Below are 23,092 nucleotides of genomic sequence, written 5' to 3' on the forward strand. Positions count from 1 at the left end.
CGAAACCCAAAATCAAACAAAACTAAACCAAAAACCAAACCCAATCAAACGAAATCAAGCAAAAAATCCAAACCAAAACCAAACGAAATCCAAAATCAAACAGAACAAAACCAAAAGCCAAACCCAACCAAACGAAATCAAGCAAAAAATCCAAACCAAAAAACAAAACCAAACGAAACCCAAAATCAAACAAAATAAAACCAAAAACCAAACCCAACCAAACGAAATCAAGTAAAAAATCCAAACCAAACCAAAAACCAAAACCAGATCAAACCAAAAATGAACCAAACCAAAAACCAAACCCAACCCAACCAAACGAAATCAATCAAAAAATCTAAACCAGACAAAACGAAATAAAAATAATCCAAACCAGACGAAAAACCAAACCAAATCAATGAAAACCAACTTTACGGAGCAGAATTCTTCTTCACAAAGAAGATTTGTTTAGAAAGTCAATAAATATATAAGTAAGTAAGTAACCACCTAACTTACTTCCTTCCTTACTACTTACTGACTGCAAGAACAAAATTCTTCACAAAAGAGCTGCTTAGGGTTAGAGGATTTTGGGTTATGTCCATCGCCTGGTATCTGAAAAAACACACACAAAGAAAAAGAACACAGCATTTCGGAAAGTGGATCTGTTTCCTTCCTCAGGTGCGGGAGTGGGAAGGCAGCTACTCTGTTGGGTCCGTTAGGAATAGCTATCCACAATTACTGGACAAATTCATTTTCCGAAATCTTGTGTTCTTTAGTGTGCTTCTTATTTAAGAGTACCAGACGAAACCCAATAATTCTGTGTTATGCACCATCGTCAGGCCCATTTGGAATCTTAGTCAATAGCCGAAACCTTCACAGACTACAGCCAATTCGTTGGTCCAGATATTAACAGTTTTTCATTCATTTCATTGTGCTGCTTTCTGTTCTCACGACCCAGCCACCGGACCCGATCCTGGGCTATGTGAATCCGGTCTATATTTATGATCCATTTTAATGCTCTCTCCATCTAAGTCTAGCTCTAACAAATGATTTCTTTCTGTCAGAATTTACTACAGAAATACTGTATGGATGGCATGAGTACCACACTCACCATTGGGGTGAGGATGTGGGTGGGGGAAGAAGAGAAATGTTTTGCTAGTTTTTCGGAGATAGAGCTTGGAATTTCAAAATTTATATTTCTTCGATATATAAGCATATTTAAAAGTTCATAATCATCCTAAACATAACTAACTAACTAACTAAAGGGATGTTTTATTGAAAGTTGGTGTTTATTAAACTGATAACACCTTTCCTAAGTTTGATGGCACACAAATGATTCTGACGATACACATAACAGCCAATGATTGTGCTTAATTCAAATCCAGCTTACTCCAGCTAATCTCTTCAAAATTTTCGTTTACAATACTTTTATTATTATTATTCTCCTTCACATGCCCATTTCTCCCAAATTATCTAGGCTTACTGTTACGAATTCTCCTAGTCAGTACAAATTGTTGAGGAAGAAATGCTTGCTAAAAATTTTAACAGTATAATCGATGTTATTAAAAAAGTATTTAGATTATTATACGATGCACTTACATGGTCCAGTGACTGATTCGCATGAATATGGAACTGAACTTTCAAGTTCCATAAAATCGAGAAATATACTGACAGGTTGAGCAAAAATAAACTTCTCAAAAAGGACTATGGTTTATGGAATCGGTTAATATAATTTTTGAAATATTTATTAATAAAAATTTTTGTTATTAATTCTCAATATTGAAGCTGGAAGGTCGTGAGTTCGATTCTAGATGAGATCATTGGATTTTTCAACTGATTTAATCTTATATTTTAGCGTCCTGTTGCACTGATTTAAGTCCATGACGGATTAAATAAATCATGATTTAATAATCTTTCTAGTTCTGGAGTGGACTCAAACTCTTTAACAGATGTGAGTACCAGGAATATTTCTAGGGGGGCCGGCATTTAAGGCTGACAACCTCACCGCCATCTGTGAGCTGATTGTCTAGAAAATGTGGGAGCCTCGAAATCTCACAACCCTATGGGACTCCATTGCCTTTTACAAGGATAGCTCTACCTTTTCCTGTGCCACCCATCAGTGAATAATCACTGTTTAATGCATAAGGGTCTGTACGTCCAGTAGTGGTTACGGGAGTGCCGGATAAATTTAAAGACGATGAGATATGTTTCTGTAATGACACATGGCGACAGAGAATTAGGTTTTTGAAACATATCACCGTGATCATTGTAGCATAAGAAGCTTCGTATATATAACATTTTGACATGTAGACCCGTTGCTGGGCAACGACTCCGTAAACACATTCCCGCTACAAAGAATGCGCAGGCAACAAATCGGATAAATTCTGTTGCTGTGCAACGCGCTGTAAATACAACAATAGTGGAAGCGGTGCTTTCTATGTAGTTCGCATATATCCATTCTTGGCAACGGATATGTTTTCTATGGATCCGCCTCGCGACTATATAAGTAGTCCAGTTGTAAATCGGGAGCCAGTCGGAGAATGCGAATATGAGCAAGAATGGGACAAGTCTCCTGCAGTCAAGGAAGAAGGATGAAGATTGTGTAGGATTTGAGGTTTTCACGGCGGTGACTATGAAGAAAGCAGTCTTCTGGGATTTGGCACCGTCTATATGTGGTGTTAACCGACGTTTCGGAGGAACGTATCGCCTCCAGTCTGCTTTTACCGGTTCTCACGGTCTCTTCGCTTGCGGATTTCTTATATTTTTCCTTCTACCCTGAAGATGGTGACGATACGTACCTTCGAAACGTCGGTTAACACCACATATACACGTTGCCAAATCCCAGAAGACTGCTTTCTTCAGGAAGAAGATTCATTATGAGTTATATTAATTGATTATGATTACGAGTGATTGTAACAGAAGGTGTTAACACGTAAATACAATGATACAATCCAAAACCCGTTTTTAGTATTGATGAAGCAGTAAACTTTGTAACAATATAATTTACGTTTTATTTGTGGGACACAGAAAACATCTAAGAATTAAAGATGAATAGTATTATCTACTGAGATATAAAACCGTGTAGTCTCAGGGTCAACAGACGTTTCGAAAGAACATGTCTCTATCATCAGGACTGAAAAGAAAGCCAAACAAGAAAACAGCTCGGTTTACTCTTCAGCCATGAAGAAGGGGGTGACGTGTTTTCCCGGAATATCTGCTGACATTCATCGAGTTTTATCCAGCGGAAAGTGACTCTTGATAATAACCGCTGTTAGAGCCTCAAGTCCAATATCTAAGAATTGTTTTCGTCCCGAAAACACGTGTGGGGGGGGGGTTGAAATATGGAACAACATATTTTATGTGAACCCAAAGTTAATTTTTTTAAAAGGTAATCTGAAATAATTTTACACCGTTAATATAAAATGACCTGGGGAGATCTGAGGAGAATATTTGGACCGAAGAGAGATGAAGTGACGGGGGATTGGAGAAAACTCCATAATGAGGATCTTCGTAACTTGTACACTTCTCCAAGTATAATTAGAATGATCAAGTCAAGGAGGATGAGTTAGGCAGGGCATGTAGCACGAATGGGGGCGAGGAGGAATTCACATAAATTATTGGTAGGAGACCTGGAAGGAAAGAGACCACAAAGAAGACCAAGACGTAGATGGCGGACAATATTAAAATGGATGGAGACATAGGGTGGGATGGTGTGGACTGGATCGATATGGCTCAGGGACCAGTGGAGGGCTCTTGTGAACACGGTAATGAACCTTCGGTTTCCATAAAGTTCTTGAGTAGCTACACGGAGGGCTCGGCTCCATGAAGTTAGTTATTTAATATATAATGATAGCGTAAAATATTCTAAGTACATTTACATCCCCGATGTGTAAAGATGTAAAATATTTTAATTTTTAACCACAACTTTTTAAAATATACAGAATGAGTTGTAGGATTCATTTCAAGGGAGACACTTGATGCAGACGTTAAAATCGAAATACATCAGATGTAATAGCTATTGATTTTACTCAGGTACTGCATAACAAGTATTTAAGGTACGTATATATATATGTCTACAAGGTCAACAGACATTTTTAAAGTAAGCGTGAGTGCAGGTCCAGGCGGTGATCATGAAGGATACTGCCTTCTAGGATGTGACGCCGTGCAGTCTGATAAAATTATATCAGCATTTCGGAAGAACCTCTTCCCTCAATCTTCAGAGTATGAAAAATCTGCCTGGAGACAGAGACCACAGGTTTCTCCAATGCGTTATTACTAGTCTACAAGACTACAAGGCGTCATATCCCACGCTATCCCCACATCATTGAAAAAACACCCTTTGCTTTTGACGTTTCCTCTTTACCACACTGTTGCCTAGCAACTGTCGTCCTACTGTTGCATGTTCGCGTGTTGCGGTAATGTGTTTACAGCGTCGTTGCCTAGCAATGTGCATACAACTTAAAATACGATCTCGCTGCAAACATAGAGCGTGTCTTCCGTAATAAAGACTACCGAAGTTACAGCGAACTCTATACAATTATTTAGACACAACACGTAAAATTTAACACGAATAATATCAAAGAGGCAGAGCGTCGCCATATTTATATTTGTTTACTGAAACACAGACATATATCATACCGTGTTCTCGTAGGTTATGACATCGTTTGATTTGGTACGCGGGTAAAAACGTTTCGGAGGAAACCACTGCCTCCACATTCATGTAAATTGGGTAATTTTTATTTTTATTTACTATTCATCTACGCACAAAATTCCACTGTTTAATTGGTTATAGCAATCAACCCAACATATAAATATATGTTTCTGTGTTCGTTATATGGCTGTTTTGTGACAAAAAAAACACAACTTAATAAAAAGTATTTTTTTTCGAAGACATATTACTTAAGAAACAAAACTGTTCCGGTTTTTAAAAAATCCCAAAGAATCAAGCTGCAAAGATGAGTTGGGGAGTAGACGCACAGCTCCATGCATTTTTAACCTCGACACTAGATAAAGGACAGTATTTCTTTATTGCTAGTGGGGTGGGACTAAGTCCCTTGTACTGCGGCCACTTCTGGCCTATTGTACCAGCCCCAGATGATATATGAGGGTGACTGTGGAGCAATTGGTGGAGTGAAGATTGGCAGGGGAAACCGAAGTACTCAGAGAAAACCTGCTCCAGCGCCACTTTGTCCACCATAAATCCCACTTCACCAGACCCGTGATCGAACCTGGGCCGCCGCGATGGGAAACCAGAGACTAACCGCTTGAGCTATGGCGTGGCCTAAAGGACAGTAGGTATCCTACATTTAATACGGTGCTGCGTGAGTATCAGGGCAGGTGTGGACTCTAAGGCATAGAGAAAATATTTAATATCTTCCGGAATTGAACCCAGATACTTCCGACATTCAACCCTTACTTATTGAGCCCTATTCCTTAATACACAAAATGTTGTAACCCTATGTTAATTTCAATTAGTGTCGCTTATTCGCAAATATTTCGCATGATCTCTATTTTAGTTCATTATTTGCAGAACAAAGAAGGGTAACCATAGGTGGCATGATATTCATACCAATGCAATGATAAAATGTTAATTTGCTTAAAAGCTACTGTGGTGTAAATAATAGGGGAGGACGTGTAGCTTGTACTCCTGTATACGCGTGTGTTGTTCTGAAGGCGATAGTTATGAAGATTGCTGTCTTCTGAGATGTAACGTCGTTTAGTCTGGTAAACGTTTGGAGTCACTTCACAGGACTGTGCTACTTCCATTTTCAGTAATACAAATTTTTCTACCCTGAAAACAGAAGCAGCGTTTTCGGTAGAATTCATAATCTTCTTTCTTTCTTACTGAGCTCTCTGGCCTGTTCCAATCAGAATTAATCTGCAACTATGGGTCTTATAGACATTCGATAGCACTCCTTGGAAGTGGGACAGACATCCATGCTTCGAGCGGGATTCGAACCAAAGATTCCAGCGTTCGAATGATCGAAGATATTTCAACCCTGTGATCGGTCGGTAAAAAAAAAAAAGATAAAGTTGTCCCTATGCTTAACTAATTAAGTGCTACGTCATGAAGGCGTCTGGGGAAGTGGATGTATAGATCCAAATTTTCTTATCTCGGCACTAGTTGTAGGTGAGTGGTCAGCTTCACCCCTCTGTCGCTTTACCCCAGGGGAAATAACCCCCGGTATCCATTGGATAGGAGGTTAGGTGGGCCACAGAGCCAGTCTGGACGATATGGAGAAGATAAATTCTTATATTACCGGGACTCGAACTCCTCCGCTCGGTAGTACAACCCGTAGAGAGTCGCAATTCCAACTGTAAATAAGGAGAATCAGCGTCTCAAGTTGAGTGAGCACGGATTATACCGGAGCCTGTCAGCACTTTGAAACGGACGCAGGTGCTCCAAAAATTGTGGCCAAATGGGTGACAGACACAAAATTATTTTCCTGCTACTCATGTACTGCGGCAGTCAGGCAAGAATGGCCTCCCCATCTCGCCCTCAGATTTATCTTCCGCTTTTGTGCGGCCACAGAGCAGAGTTAGCATTGCTACGCTCACACCTTGACGCTACCCCCACTTGAAAATTAAATTTATAGCAACAGCATCACAAGGGATCAAGCGGGCCTGCTTCTGCGTGTCGGGTCCCCTTCACAGCAGGTAGACGTGTCAAAGAATATAATGTACTCTCTCGGACTGGAGGCTCACAGTTGCGCCTGTGAAGAATACTACTAGCCTCTGGGATGTGCCGTTCGTGTAGTCTGGTAGTATCATCATTGGTTGCATCCTGTTGTGTGCTACAGATATATATATAAGAATTATGTCACCGTCAACTTCATAACTTGTATTCTTCTCCAAGTATAATTAGAATGATGAAGTCAAGGAGGTTGAGACGGGAAGGGCATATAGCACGAATGAGGGAAATGCATATAGGATATTCGTGGGATAGCCAGAAAGAAAGAGACCACTAGGAAGACCAAGGCGTAGGTGGGTGAACAATATTAAAATGGATCTTAGATAGATAGGATGGTATGGATTGGATTGATCTGGCTCAGGATACGGACCAGTGGAGGGCTCTTGTGAACACAGAAATGAACTTTCGGGTTCCATAAAATGCTGGGAAATTCTTGAGTAGCTGCAGAATTGGCGGCTCCTCCAGAAGAGCTCAGCTCCATGAGTAAGTAAGTAAGTAAGTAATGTCACCTTTAACACAACAAATACAGTTTTATTTTCGACCGAAATATTTAGCAGTATAAAATCGAAAATAAAACTGTATTTGTTGTGTCAACGGTGACATAATTCTTATATTATATAGTCTGGTAGTAGTTCACATAATTTTTCTAGAGAAAAACCCTGCTTCCATCTTCAGGACTGAAGAATAAAGAAAGAAATTAAGTTCTTTCATTTTTGTCGCCTAATTTTTACTTTCGATTTGTTTGACTTATTCTTATACCCTGGGTATAGGTCTTCCCTGTGGTCTCTTTCCTTCTGGCCCTCCCACCAATATTCTATATACACTCCTCTTCTCCCCACTCGTGCTACACGTCCAACCCATCTCATCCGTCGTGACTTATTCATTCTAATGATTTGATCCCATCACCTTTCGAATACTAAGAATTAGTGTTAACCACTAAATCGCGACGTTTCGGCAGCTTGTTTTGTGTTGCTGTCAGTATCTCAGATCATATTGAAGCGAACGGTAGAATAACTGACGAAAGATGAATTGGAAAGGATATGAAAGGAGTTGATGCTGTCCTAATTAATTTATTAACTGCATATCATCGGATATACCTTAGCTCCGGCTGTTAGTAGCCGGGTCCCCACAACGGCGGCCCGGTTTCAATCCCAGGTTTTGTGGGATTTGTCGTGGTACTGAAGCGGATTTTCTCCGAGTACTTCAGTTTCCCTTGCCAATTTTCATTCCACCGTCTGCTCCACTTTCATTAATAATCCTGTTATGTACGCTATAGTTTCTCGATACTGAGACCGTCGCTAAGTAAGAAAAGTAACAACATTATCCACTGCCTGAATCTACGCTTATATTCTCACAGCTACGTCCCATATATAGAACTCGACTCCTCCAGCTCTTCCATCTTCAGGACTCGACATGCTCTATTGAAGATCTACCCTCATAAATGCAGGGTGAGGAGGAAGAGAAGGAATAAACATACAATTCGTATTTTTCTCAAAAATATATTTTGTGATTACGAGTAATTGTAACAGGAGTGATCAATAAATCCAACTTTCCAATATAAAACCACGTCATATAAGTCACCCATACAAGTGACATGATGATTAGTAAAAAATGAACTTGAAAGGATTTGGAAGGAAGCGGTGGTGCTTTATTTTGGGGTACTGTTCTGTAATATTCTTGGAAGGAATAAAGAAAAACGTGAAAGTATTCTTAACAAGGTAACCGGTCACCGAACTAACATTCAAACCCGGGACTTCCCGAATACGCTGCATGAGTCCTACACACTCTTAAGCAAACTTTGTTCTCTGTTCTTGAAACATCTGTATATAACTTATGATTCAAGAAATCGTTCAATCATTCTTTCTGTGGTTTTACCTACATTTCTTCCACGTTTCGCCGTCCATTTTACCCTTTATAAGGCGATCTTAGTGAATTCTTGGTCTCCTTATTCCGCCTTCCTACAAGCCTATATTCATACCGGGACAATCCCTGGCAACGGCTAGTTCACTCTCCTTGTTTCTCAATTTAATTTCACAAACTAACTACAAACATTTTATCTACAGACCTGAAAAGTTCAAATCATTTGTAAATGTGCTGGCGAGGGCCAGGAGCAATTTACTACTGTACTATACTATGCTATGCTACCAGAAATCTCGTCGAATTGCAGTCCCCGTTTCCAAACACAAAAGTAATCTTGTCGTGTTGGCATAGGTCCTGACAGGGCTCGAAAACAAGAAAGACTGTGCTGGCGAGGGCCAGTAGAAATTTGCTGCAATGCCACACCGTGCTTTTAGGAATTAAGAGGGGGGGGTACAGAAACAGACACGCAGAAACATAGACAAACACAGACAAGGCGATCTCACAAGTTTATTTTATATTTTGGAACAACGGAAATAGGTCAGAAATAGAAAAGCAGAGATAAGTTTATATATCAGGTAAATAAACTACAGACTGCCTTCTCGCAATCTGAAGGACTTCCGAAAAGGAGAAGAAAAACCGCCCAAGAGACAAACCCAACAATCTCCTGTGTGTCTCAAGATAACTCTCGTCCGACTGTATCTCATGAGATATGAATGAACTCACAAAGAAGAAAAGCAGTCGTAGAACAGATTTGACGTAGCCATCGCTCCTGGCTGTGCTGCTGTGTGACTGTTGCCAAGCAACGTACCTGTGTGTGGTTCCACGTGCACTCGCATACAATGAACCAGTGTACCAACTTTATCTCAATTTCTTAATCCGACATCCCGTAACCATGAGATCCAGTCTCTGAAATTACACAATTTCCCAACGTTCCTTCGAGCTTTAAGAAAACTGCATGAACATGTCATTTAATGCTTCGTATCGGTGTATCGTGCCTATCCTGTGAGTTCTGAAAATTCTTTTATGTGGATATGAGAACTACATTATATTAAATAAAGGAGATGGCTTACGATTTACTATCTGTGGGTGTTATTCATGGTAGATGGCCATAAGTTTAGTTTTGGTTTATCATTTTATAACATGAAAAACTGGAAAGGAATATGGGGAAAAGCAGGAAAATTTCATAGTACGAAAGCTTACATAACAAGTAATGAAATCATAATTTTGCCTGTGGTTTTGCATGGGCAAGAAACTTGGTTTCCCATAGTAAGGGACAATATAATGTGTCTGAGAACAAAGCACTGAAGAGAATTTAAATGTCAGAGTTCAGAGGTGAAGTTGCGGAAAATCTATAAGCTCTAAATAGAAATAGGACGATGAATAATATCCATAAGCACAGCAACTGTATTAATATACCACTGTCGCAAACATTTACATATTATTTACAAAAATTAATATTAAAGAAATCTTAAGGCCAAACACAGTAGCTGCGCGGTCTAAGGGATGAACTGTCTTCGCCGTTCTAATGTTGGGATCGTGGGTTCCAATCTCACTCGAGGTGTGCATGTCTGTGTGCGTGTGTATTCTATGTTTCGTGTTGTTCTGTGTGTACGTAGAAGCCTCGCGATAAGCTGATCCCCCATCCAAGGAGTCCTACCGACTGAAAAACGGCCAAGTCCAAAGAGCTGTAGAGCCATATATATATACAGTAAAACTTGGTTATAGCAACATCGGTTTCTGCGACACCTTGTCTATTGCGTCAAATATTCAATGGTACGAACTAATTCCTCATAAAGCAACTGTTTTTATACCTTGCTTAGTACGACATGCACAAATGCATCAACCTCGTATGTAACGTCATTTTCATTCCTGAATTTCTCTGATATGGACATTGAACGTAATTTAGAAAGTGTGTATTGGGCAAGTAACAGGAAACAGATGAAGATAACTGATTACTGTACTCGTATCTAGGTACANGAGAGAGAGAAATCTGATGGGATGTTCTTGACTATATTTTTCTGTCTCAGGACAAGGGTCAGCGACTGGCTATTGTGAGCACGATAGTAACCCTTCAAGTTCCATAAAATACTATCGATTTTGTTAGCTTCTCAAGAAGGACTCCAGTCCATGGAGTTTATTAAAATTGCTGTTCTAGAGAATGCTTCTTTCTTGTACGGGCGCCTTGTGTTTTCGTCTCTGGAACCAGAGACTTCTAGCGTGAGCACAGCAGTAGAACCTGCCAAGATGAAGCAGGACGGAAATAATAGCAGAATTGTATGAACAAGCTCGAGCGTAAGGAAGACAATTGAATGCCTACGAGTGTCAACAGCAGGGAGTCCGCGGTTCCTACATGAGGTAGGCCATGCAATAATCTGTTACTTCTAGACCATGGCTAATTGTGATAATGCTTATATAGGCAGCAAGACCACCGTGCTTGGGGGTATTTATTGCTGCCGTAGTCTTTACGCCTGGTTCTCTAATTCGATAAACGGGGCACCGTCCCCCGGGCAGATCATTCTGCTGTCTTATTATAAGAGTGATTGAAACTCATGTGCTCGCCTTTGTTCACACAGGTGTAGAGCCGAGAAGATAAACAGTCCACAGAGGGTTCTTGCTTCTTGCTTTATTATTGTTGAGATGGGAACACGTATTATGACCCCAGACTCTGTTCACATGCATTGAAACATGGTGTCAGCACCGTTAAGTTTAACAATTATGTGATGTATCAGATGAGATTCTCACGGTAGTGGGTACAAAGGGAAAGTACTCTCTTCTGATATGTAAGTCCATGCAGTCTGCGAGAAGTTCACAGACTTTTGGCAAGAACTTAGTAACTTCATCTTCAGGGTCGAAGAATAAACCAAGCAAGGGACCAGTAAGAAACAAGCAGCTAATAGAATGAGCCCTGATTGTTGTTTTGTTGCATTTTTGCCTTACTCTTCGATTATGAAGATGGAGGCTATACGTTCCGCAGAAACATCTATAAACTTGTACCAGATTACATGGCGTTACATACCAGAAGATATAATTTATATCAGATAATTAAGTAGGAACGTAAATTGTAGAAACCAATGTGATTATGACACGTCGAGGCTTCCATATTTTCTAGAGAGTCGGCTAATAGATGGCGGTGAAGTTGTCAGCCTTACGCGCCGGCCGCCCTTTACCCCCCAGGAAGCTTCCTGGTACTCATTTATGTTAGAGGCTGAGTCGACTCTAGGGCCATAGTGCGGCTGGAAGGATTAGATTAATTGAAAACTCCAATGACTTCAAAACCTTATAAAGTTAATCAAAAGGAATAACATTGTCTAGTTCAATGCTTCCTTCAAATATTCTTAATTATATCGTCATAAGACTTCCGGTAGCTCCACTCTATTCTTCATTCGAAGTCAAAGCCAGCATTGGTCCTTCCGTCTTTCCCTAGGAAATCCAAAATGTCCTTATTCTCGGGATCCTCATTCCATTGTGGCTCTGATCACGTGACCTTCTGGTTGTTTCCTTTTCTGGCGGTATTTCCCCAGTTTTGTGAAGTAGTGAGACGTCGGTAGGTACAGAGAATATACTACGGGCTGGACAACCAAGAAATCGGGGTTCGATTACCGGGAGAGGCAAGAGATTATGTCCAGCCGGACCGAAGGGAGCACCCAGTCTCTTCTCCAATGGACATAAGGGGCTGTTTCCCTGAGGCACAGATGTCAAACTACGACTTGGCCTAAAACCACTTAAACACACGACATAAAAACGTTCGCTTACTCACGGAGATGAGCCCTTCTTGAGATGCTACCAATTGTGCAGGTACTGAAGAATTTCCCAGCATTTTATGGAACCCGAAGGTTCATTACCGTGTTCACAAGAGCTTTCCACTGATCCCTATCCTGAGGCAGATCAATCAAATCCATACCATCCCATCCTATCTCTTTAAAATCCATTTTAATATTGTTCACCCACCTACGCCTTGGTCCTCCCAGTGGTCTCTTTCCATCTGGCTTTCCCACCAATAGACTATATGCATTCCTCTTCTCACCCATTCGTGCTACATGCCCTGCCCATCCCATCCTCCTTGACTTCATCATTCTAATTATACTTGGAGAAGAATACAAGTTATGAAGCTCCTCATTATGCAGTTTTCTCCAATCTCCTGTCACATCATCCCTCTTCGGTACAAATATTCTCAACACTCTGTCTATGTTCCTCCCTTAATGTCAGAGACCAAGTTTCGCACCCATACAGAACAACTGGCAAAATTATAGTTTTCTATAATTTTAAACAGCAGACGAGACTAGAAAAGGTTCTGGACTGAATGGTAGCAAGCATCACCCGAGTTCAGTCTCCTCTTAATTTCATCCTGAATCAGGTTTTGATTTGTTGTCGTTCCCAAATATCTGAACTGTGTCACACAAAACCATGAAATGCCCCAAAATTATCATAAATCTCTCTTATGGTATAAATGATCAGGGAGTTCCGTAATAAAAGACGTTTCGGACTAAAATATTACCTCCATCTACGGGGTCAAAGAGTAAGCCAAAGAAGAAACCAGCAAGTTCAGAGGTTTCTGGCTGTTTCACTCTAGTTTCTTCTTTGACTTACTTTTAGACCCTGAAGATGGAAACATGTTCTTGCGAAACGTCGGTTGGCTTTTATCGGTGTACATGGAACTATATCCCAGAAGACATAAAACTGCATAACTACCGCTGTGAGGACCCCAAGCCCAACAATGTAAGAATTGGCGTGAGGCTCTATAGAACCGTTGCAGAAACGTGACGCGTATGGAGCTGCGGTGGAAACAAAGTATAACCGGGGATTTACAATTTTTTTTTTTGTGTGTGATTAGGCAGCAAAGGATGGTTTAACCGCTCCTCTGTAATGACCCATAATTGCTTTTGTAACAGCTCGATGTATTTGTTCCCTGTATTTCCTAGTATTATTTACTAATCAATTATATTTCTTGCATCATTGTCAGTCTATCAATTACTTGCTGTTTCAAGGTAGACTTTACACAGCTGTTTAGTTTGTCACTAGTTTTTAGTGCACGCCATGCTCAAATGTAGTGTTGAGATTAAACTCACTTCAAAAGAACTAGAAATTCGAAATTTCTATTAGCAACACTATCTTCTGGGTTACGATACCCTGTACTCCAGCAGAAGAAATTATTGCTTCCATCTTCATGGTAATAGGATACGACTTGCAATCAAGCATATCATTATCACTTACTTACTTACTCATGGAGCTGAACCCTTCTAGAGGAGCCGCCATTTCTGCAGCTACTCAAGAATTTCCCAGCATTTTATGGAACCCGAAGGTTCATCATCGTGTTCACAAGAGCCCTCCACTGGTCCCTATCCTGAACCAGATCAATCCAATCCTTACCATCCCATCCTATCTCTCTATAATCCATTTTAATATTGTCCACCCACCTATGCCTTGGTCCTCCCAGTGGTCTCTTTCCTTCTGGCTTTCTCACCAATATTCTATACGCATTCTTCGTCTCTCCCATTCGTGCAAATTCCCCCCCCCCCACTCATCCTCCTTGACTTGATCATTCTAATTACACTTAATATTAGTATTACAATCTCAAATAGGAGTATCAAATTTCTAGATTATTTGAAACTTGTGACTCTTCGATAACCGGAATAAAAGGCATCTTCAGGGAGGCAGAAGGTTTCTCTTAAACGTCAGCAAATATGTACCAGACTGTTTGGCGTCATATTCCAAAACATTATATTCTACCTAAATTGTTGTTTCTAATATAGTGAAAATATATTACTCTGGAGATAAAATCAAATAACATGGGTTCGAGGTTAGACGGGAAATTCATGACAGGTTTCAGTCCAGAAATTTAAGAGGAACTACAGAGAGAAAGGATACATCGAATAATTTAAAAGGATACATTGAATAAGGCGAGTGTGTGGATTTGGGCTGAATTCACGTGGATCTGTGTACTGACCAGTGGCGGGCGTTTTCTTGCGAAAGCAGGTGAATATCTGAGCCTTATTACCTTATTAGAAGCGAGCGTCCAAAGAATTAGTTGGTTAAAGAAAAATCAGTAGAGCTATCCCTGTAATAGGCCATGGAGGCCCATAGGGTTGTGAGACGTCGAGGCTCCCACATTTCTAGACAATCGGCTTGCGGATAACGATGAGGTTTTTAGTCTTATCCGTCGGCCGCTCTTTACCCCGCAGGAAGATTCCTGGTACTCATTTCTGTTAGAGGCTGAGTCGACCTTAGGGACATATTGCGGCTGGAAGGATTAGGTCAATTAAAAAATGGAAATCTCATCGGGAATCGAACCCGCGACTTTCCGGCTTGTAGCATAGTGTTTCAACCAACTACGTTACCGCGTACCCCGCAGTTGCTTGGTTAGTTTTTACAATTTCATGAAATATTAAAGCAGTTTTGAAATTAGGTACGTGTTACGGCTTGTTTCACAGTATGCGTTTGTATATGCATACGCTATGGGCTATGCTGATCACAGTGGCCACGCGGTATTGAGGGATGAACTGTATTCGCACGCTGGCATCGTGAGTTCGAATCCCATTCAATTCATGAATGTCTGTGTGCGTTTAATCTGTGTTCGTGTTGTCCTGTGTGCAGGTAACACTAATGTGATAAAGCGAAGAGGTTAAGTGAACAAGTCACTAAAGTGACCGAACTGAATAATCCTAATTCGGTAAATAACCCATTTGTCCATTTCTAGTTTGAACATCAACAAATATCTTGAAAACCTGAGAAGGCTAATTACTTTGAGAGCTTACTTTGCAATCCTTTTAAGGAAGTAATTATCACAATCATTTCCCTAAATAACAAAATTCTTGATTTAAACGCGTGATTAAAACTATTTTATACGAAGCTCTAATCTAAGTTAAAGACATTCAATTTTCAATTCAAATATTTTTCGTACAAAAATGTACACGAAATTCTAATAACGACAGGAAAATGTACAGGAAGAGGATTTTTCACCTTGAACTCAATTTTTATATCGGCCTACAGACCTCTGAATAGAGGTCTAATTGTCTAAGAATTCCAAATCGCTTTGCTTCTCAGGAAAAATTTTATAAATTCGTACAGTGTTTGAGTCAGAGTTACTTTATGAGTGGCGGTTTACCACAAATCAGTTCGTCTTGGCGACAAGCCCCTTGAGACTCACCACCAGCAATATTTTTCAACTGAATACTTGCGGTCATAGTCCCTACGTAACATCCTCTCTGACGAGAGGATGGTTCTGTCGTTTACAACTGCTGATGGCCCTCGCCAGCGCCTTCATTCTCAGATACCAGTCCCGCGGGATTCATGACCACATTTTACAGTCTCAGTTTCGAGACTCCCCCAACCTGGTGGGCTAGGTACCTGTATTTATACCCCCAGGAACAGGGTAGCCCAATTATACCCCAAGGCACTGGGTGCCTTTTTCGAAGCTTCCTACGACTCATTAGGAGTTGATGTTTTCACAGCGGTGGTTATGAAAAGTACTATCATCTGGTAATTAACACCTTGTAGTCCGTTGAAAGCTTACAGACGTTTCGGAGGAACATATCACCTCCATCTTTGGGTTCGAATAAGCCGAGTACGATACCAACGTCAAAGCAGGTGGAGAGTTTATTTAACATTGAAGATGGAAACGTCGGTTAACTTTCAACGGGCTGCATGGCGTTATATCCCAGAAGATGCTACGCTTAGAGCGTTGAAATTCAACTTGAACATTTAGTAACCAAACGGCAGGCATGCTTGCTCTCTAAATACGAATTTGGGCAGTCACTAGTTGACTTGTTAGCTTCACACAATTAATGTATGAGCCAGAATACAGATATCTTCCTTTTCAGATGTAATTTGTTGGTGACATGATATATGTCCTGGCCGCGAGAATTCTGAGGATACGTGATAAAAATTCCCAGTTAACTTTCCCCAACATTAATAACACAATTGTGTTCGTGCATTCCTATGCAAATACCAAACTGAATTATGTTCCGTCTGTAGGATGACTAATATAAATATGCAACAAATGGCTCGGAAACCACGTGAGGCTAGCGATGTGTCTAGAATATTGGCGACTATTTATCCCCTTAAAACTACGGTAAAATTCTAGTCAGCTTACGGTAGAAAGGATCGAGTTTAAATCTTCCAAATCCGGGCCTGCTTTTATTTTTCAGCGCAGTATAAATTTCAAATTCTTTCAATGAAATTTTTATGAGAATTTCGATAGCTCAGTCGGTATGGCGACGAACTACGGGAGGGCGGCAGGAGTTTAATTCACGGCAGAGTCAAAAGAGTGGCCAAATTGGCTCAGGGGTCCACCCATGCTTCTATTCAATGCAGGCTGAAGGCTCTTTTCCCTTGGGGTGAAGCGGGCGGGGCTTGAAGCTTATGGCTCAGCTACATCTAGTGTCGAATTCAAGAATGGCGGAGCTGTACCTCCACTCTCACTTGCGTCTTCATGGCGTGTTACTTAGTAAGTTAAGCACAGGGATAACCTTACCTTTACTTTTGCCTTAGAAGTAGCTAAATATATCCAGGTTTTATATATGTAAATTTTACATTCATTGTTGTGCCAATGTGGGTTGGTTCTTGTTGATTTTAGACCTTCAATGAGATTCTTCATTGCTGTTGATTCTGTTCTTGGGTTTCGAACAATGCATATGTGGAGAATTTTGCTTGTGTTTAGATGGTGGTTTCTTCCTCCATCTTCAGGGACAAAATGGGACTTGTGTTTGTGACAACTTATCTATGGCATGAACCATGGGGGCTGATGTCTGGTCTTGGAAATTCTGACTGCGTTTCGGAGCTAAATTCTTCCTCCATCATCATGGGCGGAATAGGATGTTTTTGTGCCAACATATCCACGGCGTGAGCCATGGGGGCTGGTGCCTGCTCCTGGCCAAGAAAGACAATGGACAGAATCATAATGAAACACCTCTTCAGGGTTACAAATTTTCCAGAAAAATCACTGCAAATGGTTTATCTATCCAAGCGACTAACCGCTTGAGCTACGGCGCGCCCTGTATCCAGTGGTTACTGGGGCTTTCTCTGCAGCATGAATCAGTGGAAACGTGAGTCCACCTAATGCCGAGGTACAAAACACGTGGACTTTTACCTCCAAGACTGCTACAGGAAAATATGTCGCGGGACAAATGTGGAAGAAAGCTTCGCCTCTTCCTTCTTGAACATATCGTATTCTACCTCAGCCACAGCCACACACTTCCGTTTGTAACGTGCAAAGTTGCGGTAGTGAATAACGCCATGCAAGTATACAGAAATTCCTTACTGGGGAGGGTTGTCAGCCCTTGAACGACCTTTACCTCTCTCAGTGAACTTTATAAGATGGGTGTGACTTTGTTATGCCCGGCATTTGTCGACGTTTCGTCACTTCCATCCCACTGCCGTCTTTGTTTGTCCATTACCAGAGAAGTCCCCAGTATCAGATCCTAACGCTGTATATTCAACATGTGCTGCATGGGGGGACAGAGCATTTGTGATGCTAATTAGTTACTACAGCTTTTTAATCCATCATTCATGACAATCAAACATAATAGCAGTTGGCGGGCGAATATCAGAATGCCCTGCGAGATACTAAAACAAAAGAAAGCAAGTGTGAGAATGGAAATCACAGCTGGATACGAACATGCAATAAAACGACATGCTCACCAGGTCCGTTAGCCCTACTCAGTGTCTGAAGACAGCAGAACTCAGGCACGTGAGCTTACAGACCTTACAGACCATGGACGGTTGTAACAACGCATCCAGAAGTTCGCTATACGAACAGAAAAATATCTCTCTTTATGGCCAATGTGACTGGTCACACAGACTTCCGTACGCTACGTACGCTATGTTCCCTATGTCAGCTGCGTCGCAGAGTGTACACAGCGTACGTAGCGTACGTAGCTAACATAGCGTAGCGCTCTGTGTGGCCGAAACTTAAGAGTTGCTTTCCTTTTGGTATGCATGTAGCAATTAGTTACGAATATGTATATTGGTTACAAATCTGTATAACAAGCTCAGTCGGTGTAGCGACTGGCTGAGGGCTGGACGACCGAGGGGTCGGAGTTCGAGTTCCAGTGGGGTCACGAATTTTCTCTTCTCCACGTCGTTCAGACTGGTTCTGGGATCCACCCAACCTCTTACCCAAGGGGTACGGAGGGCTCACACTGTATTTTTTTATTGCTAGTGGGGTGGGACTAAGTCCCTTGTACTGTGGCCATTTCTGGCTTATTGTACCAGCCCCAGATGATAGGTGAGGGTGATTGTGGAGCAATTGGTGGAATTAAGATTGGCAGGGGAAACCGAAGTACTCGGAGAAAACCTGCTCCAGCACCGCTTTCTCCACTACAAATCCCACTTGATCAGACCCGGGATCGAACCCGGGCCGCCGCGGTGGGAAGCCAGCGACTAACCGCTTGAGGTATGGCGCGGACCGGAGCACAACTCAGTATCAGGCCACTGTTCTCTGGTTCAGTTTCCAGTAACCGGCCATCACCCACCGCAATATAATCTGAACTACAGACAGCGTCCTTAACATTATAATAAATAAATCAAGTTAACTACTAGACTTTAGCAAGAGTTTTGTTTGGTTGCAGTGGCGTCTCCAAGTGTGAGCAGTGGCGGTAGCACAATGCCGTCCTCCACGGCGGTGCCTAGCGCTGGAGCCCTACCTCCGCCTGCCGCCTTGCGGGACTTATACGCTTCGGCCATTGGGACTGCAGGTGCGGCGGGACATCCCTTGGCGTCTCTCGTGTCCCAGCAGAGACTGCTAGAGCTGTCCCGCTTTGGACTGCGACATTACGACCTTGCGCAGCATATGCTGACACAGCAGGGGGCGGTGACCAAGCTGCTCGGTGAGTGACATCACGCATCATCATCATCATCACTCTTCGTCTTGTGAGTTATCTCACGACGCAGACTTTTAGCGTTGATTTGTAAGATGAGAGGTTGAATGACGAATTAGAAAATACGTTGAAAGAAGTGGTCGTGGCCTACTAGAGACATTATGCAGACATTTGCGGCAGTGCCACAGCTCAGACGGTTATTTGCTGGCTTCCCACTGTGAAGGTCCGAGTTCGATGTCATTTTCTGTAGGTAAAGCGGAATTGGAACGGGGTTTTCTCCAACTACGCCGGTTTGCCCTGCCAATTCCCGTCCCACCGACCGCTCCAAATTCATTGTTCATCCTGCCTTGCGACGCCACGCGGTCTTAATACGGATAGCGCCGTTAAGTAACGAGATATTCGCTGTATTTTAGAAAAGGTGAAAATATTCCTCTAACAGGCAGCGGAGGCCCATAGGGCTGTGAGACGTCGAGGCTCTCACATTTTCTCTACACAATTTGTTCACAGTTGACGTTGAGGTTGTCAGCCTCACGCGCATGCTGCTCTTTACCCCCAAGAAGATTCCTGTCATAGTGCAGCTGGAAGGACTAAGAAAATTGAAAAATATAATGACTTCATCGACAATCGAACTCACGTCCTTCCGCCTTGTAGCCTATTGCCTCAACCAACAACGTTACCGTCTGCCACTTTGTCTGTAATTTATATTCAGGTTATTTTACTACGTTGACCTATGTACATTATGTAGCGCTATTGTTTTACATAGATTCTTGGGGTGGGGTGAGACTGAGCCCACTTGGTACGTCGGCCATTACAGGCCTATTGTACCAGCCCCGGATATTACATGATGACAAATGTAGATCAGTCGGTTGAATGAGAATTGACAGGGGAAACCGAAGTATTAGGAGAAAATCTGACTCAGAGTCACTTTGTTCACCACAAATCCCTCATGATCTGTCCTGGAATTGAACCCGGGCCGCCGCTGTGGGAGGCTGGCGACTAACCTCCTGAACTATGGCACTGTCATACAGGGTGTTCAATAAAAGACGAATTTCGAAGAATTTGGAATTGTTTGGAGGTACTGAGGATAGTCACGAGAAATATCATTCGGGGTAATCGGTGCTGTGGCTGAGATTCGAACTGAACTCCTCCTCCTTAAAAGAAGCCTAAAGCCATACCGCTACTCCGTTCGTATTGTTCTTCTTGAAGGCGTAGGATTACATGTCCTTTACTCCACAGTAGAGGTCAAGGGCTTCCTTGAGTATAGATGCGCGTATTTATCTAAGAACCATGAATACAGCTTTTGAAACTATACTGTAGCGTATAAACCCCTTTATAGGCATCTTCCGCTAAACAATCAAAGAAAAATGTTCGCTGCTAGGCAACGGATCCTTAATAAAAATTAGAGGCCCCTGCTAGGGAACCCTCGGCAACGGATAAGAATGCAATAACAGAGGTAATGTTGGAAACTGGGTTTTCTACGGTGATCGGTGTAGGACAACTGTAACAAGAACAGGCACAGGACTTGTGTATAGTGCAGAAGGAAGACTTTTCAGTAACATCTACATGTGCGATACATACACTTGAGAAGGGCCACGCATATTAGTAAGAGACAAACACATCTCGTCAGAAAGGATGTTACATAGGGACTAAGGCCGCGTCATACCTCAAGCGGTTAGTCGCTGGCTTTCCACAGCGGCGGCCCGGGTTCGATCCCGGGTCTGGTTAAGTGGGATTTGTGGTGGACAAAGTGGCGCTGGGGCAGGTTTTCTCCGAGTACTTCGGTTTCCCCTGCCAATCTTCATTCCACCAATTGCTCCACAATCACCCTCATCTTTCATCTGGGGCTGATACAATAGACCAGAAGTGGCCGCAGTACAAGGGACTTTGTCCCACCCCACTAGCAATGAAAAAATATATATGGACTATTACCGCCTAAGAGTTCAGTTGGAAAAGAAATCTCTGGTCGTGAGTCTCAAGGGCATAGCGCCAAGGTAAACCGCCAGTCGTAAAGTAACTTTGGCTTTTGAGATTTGAGGCGAATTGGATCTAGCAGTTGACAGAGTGAGACGGGAAGTTCGTAGTTGAAGAAGAATTAGAAGTCTGTCAATGAGGACTTAACATGCGATTAGAGGACTTCGTGTGCGAAGTACTGCAGTGATATCTGGAGTGTGAGTTCCTGTGTTAAAATCCTTTGCCAGGAAACGGATAGGGAAACCTTTGCGAAGGAATAGCCATTGTTTAGATCTGTTACCTAGCAACGACTAGCAATAGCATCAACCAGTTGAGTTTCGTAATGGAGACCTAGAGCGTTCCCTGTGAGGTAAAGAATTTTATCCTTTAAATCCCGTGTGGAGGCGGGGTCGAATACCTCCACCGTGACCCTGCGAGTCGTAGGAGACGACGAAAAGGAAGTTTCGAATCTGGGACAGTAAAATATGCTCCTACGGGACTCGGACCGGAGAATTACTGCACTGGCGAGGGCCAGCAGCAATTGCAAACGACAGACCCTTCCTCACGTCAGAGAGGGCGCTTCATATAAACAAAACTGCAACTGACAGACGGTAATATAAACCTAGTCGTAAGCCTCAGATGGGTGCTTTATTCCAAGACAGACTGGCCGACTGACCGTCGGTCGTAACATAAGCCTCAGGCTCAGACTTAGCCTTTAAAGAGTTAATAACAGTACAAAACAATATATGCTTTATTATAAGCATACTATTTTGGAAGAAAGAGAAGTTTTATTTTACAAAGACGGATTTTTTTTTAAAAGAAATGGCCGTGGGTCTCAAGGTGCAAAGAGCACAGAATCATTATACTATACTCCAGAGTGCGATGATAGGGCCTGGGCTCTAACCACAAAGAAATCTTAGGGGAAGACAGAATTATTCACAGTTCCTCGAGGGGTAAAAGTCATTCGCCCCGTCCTTCACGAAATATTCGTAAGAGATAATATCTTAATCAGAAGGTACACACCGAATAAATTCACGAATCCCCTCATTAACTTCTAGTAACACGTAATTTCCACGAGAAATTTTTAATAATTAATTGCCACTGTCTGTACAAATTACAGATAATATTTATTATCCTTTATGAACAATTTGTTAAATAAGGCTTCCGTTTAATGCCCGTGGAAATGTCTCAACATTGTTCTGAGATATCTAACTCCGATCACACGAATGCTCATGAAAATTCTTTTAAATTTAAATGTCTGTGATTGTAATAATTTTTCTTTTGTGCTATAGTAACGCCCTCTCAAAGGCATTTCTAGTAACACAAGCTGTAATTATCAACTAGTAGAGTCCTAATGCCTTGGAGGTGCATTATGTGCCCCGTCTGTTACAAGAACCGCGTCTGGAAACACAGACCTTGCTCACAGTTTTAATAATACAACAATATATTAAGCCTCTATTTGTGTAAGACAGACTTCCGCGATAAACACATTCTTCCTTCACAAGGATGGGGTGGGTTCAAGTCCCTTCTGATCTTCAGAAATTAAGTTGGTTAGTCTGTCAGCTGAACAGACTGGTATCGCGGGAACGATCTGTATTTGTACTAATGACATTATCGGTTCGAATCCGGGGACCGAACATCGACTCCTCTTACCGGATATTTCGTATGCATATAGTCGCATATATGCTCAACAACCATATATTATTATTATTATTAATTGAGCCGCCCCAAAGCTCAAGGGGTTAGTCGCTGGCTTTCCACAGCGGCGGCCCGGGTTCGATCCCGGGTCTGGTCAAGTGGG

The 23,092-nt window shown here is 42.0% G+C and overlaps 1 protein-coding gene across 6 annotated transcripts in view; it reads left to right on the forward strand.

Moving 5' to 3' along the window:
- Positions 1-23,092, forward strand: part of LOC111866210 (paired box protein Pax-6) — a 259,392-nt gene that overhangs the window by 144,197 nt on the left and 92,103 nt on the right. For all 6 annotated transcript variants that reach the window (XM_023856174.2, XM_023857820.2, XM_033752651.1 and 3 more), the window contains one exon: positions 19,093-19,350. In XM_023856174.2, the coding sequence (XP_023711942.1) occupies positions 19,093-19,350 (258 nt within the window). The remainder of the gene's footprint in view (positions 1-19,092; positions 19,351-23,092) is intronic.

This window comes from Cryptotermes secundus, unplaced genomic scaffold (genome assembly GCF_002891405.2).
Source record: "Cryptotermes secundus unplaced genomic scaffold, Csec_1.0 scaffold81, whole genome shotgun sequence".
Taxonomy (NCBI): Eukaryota; Metazoa; Arthropoda; class Insecta; order Blattodea; family Kalotermitidae; genus Cryptotermes; species Cryptotermes secundus.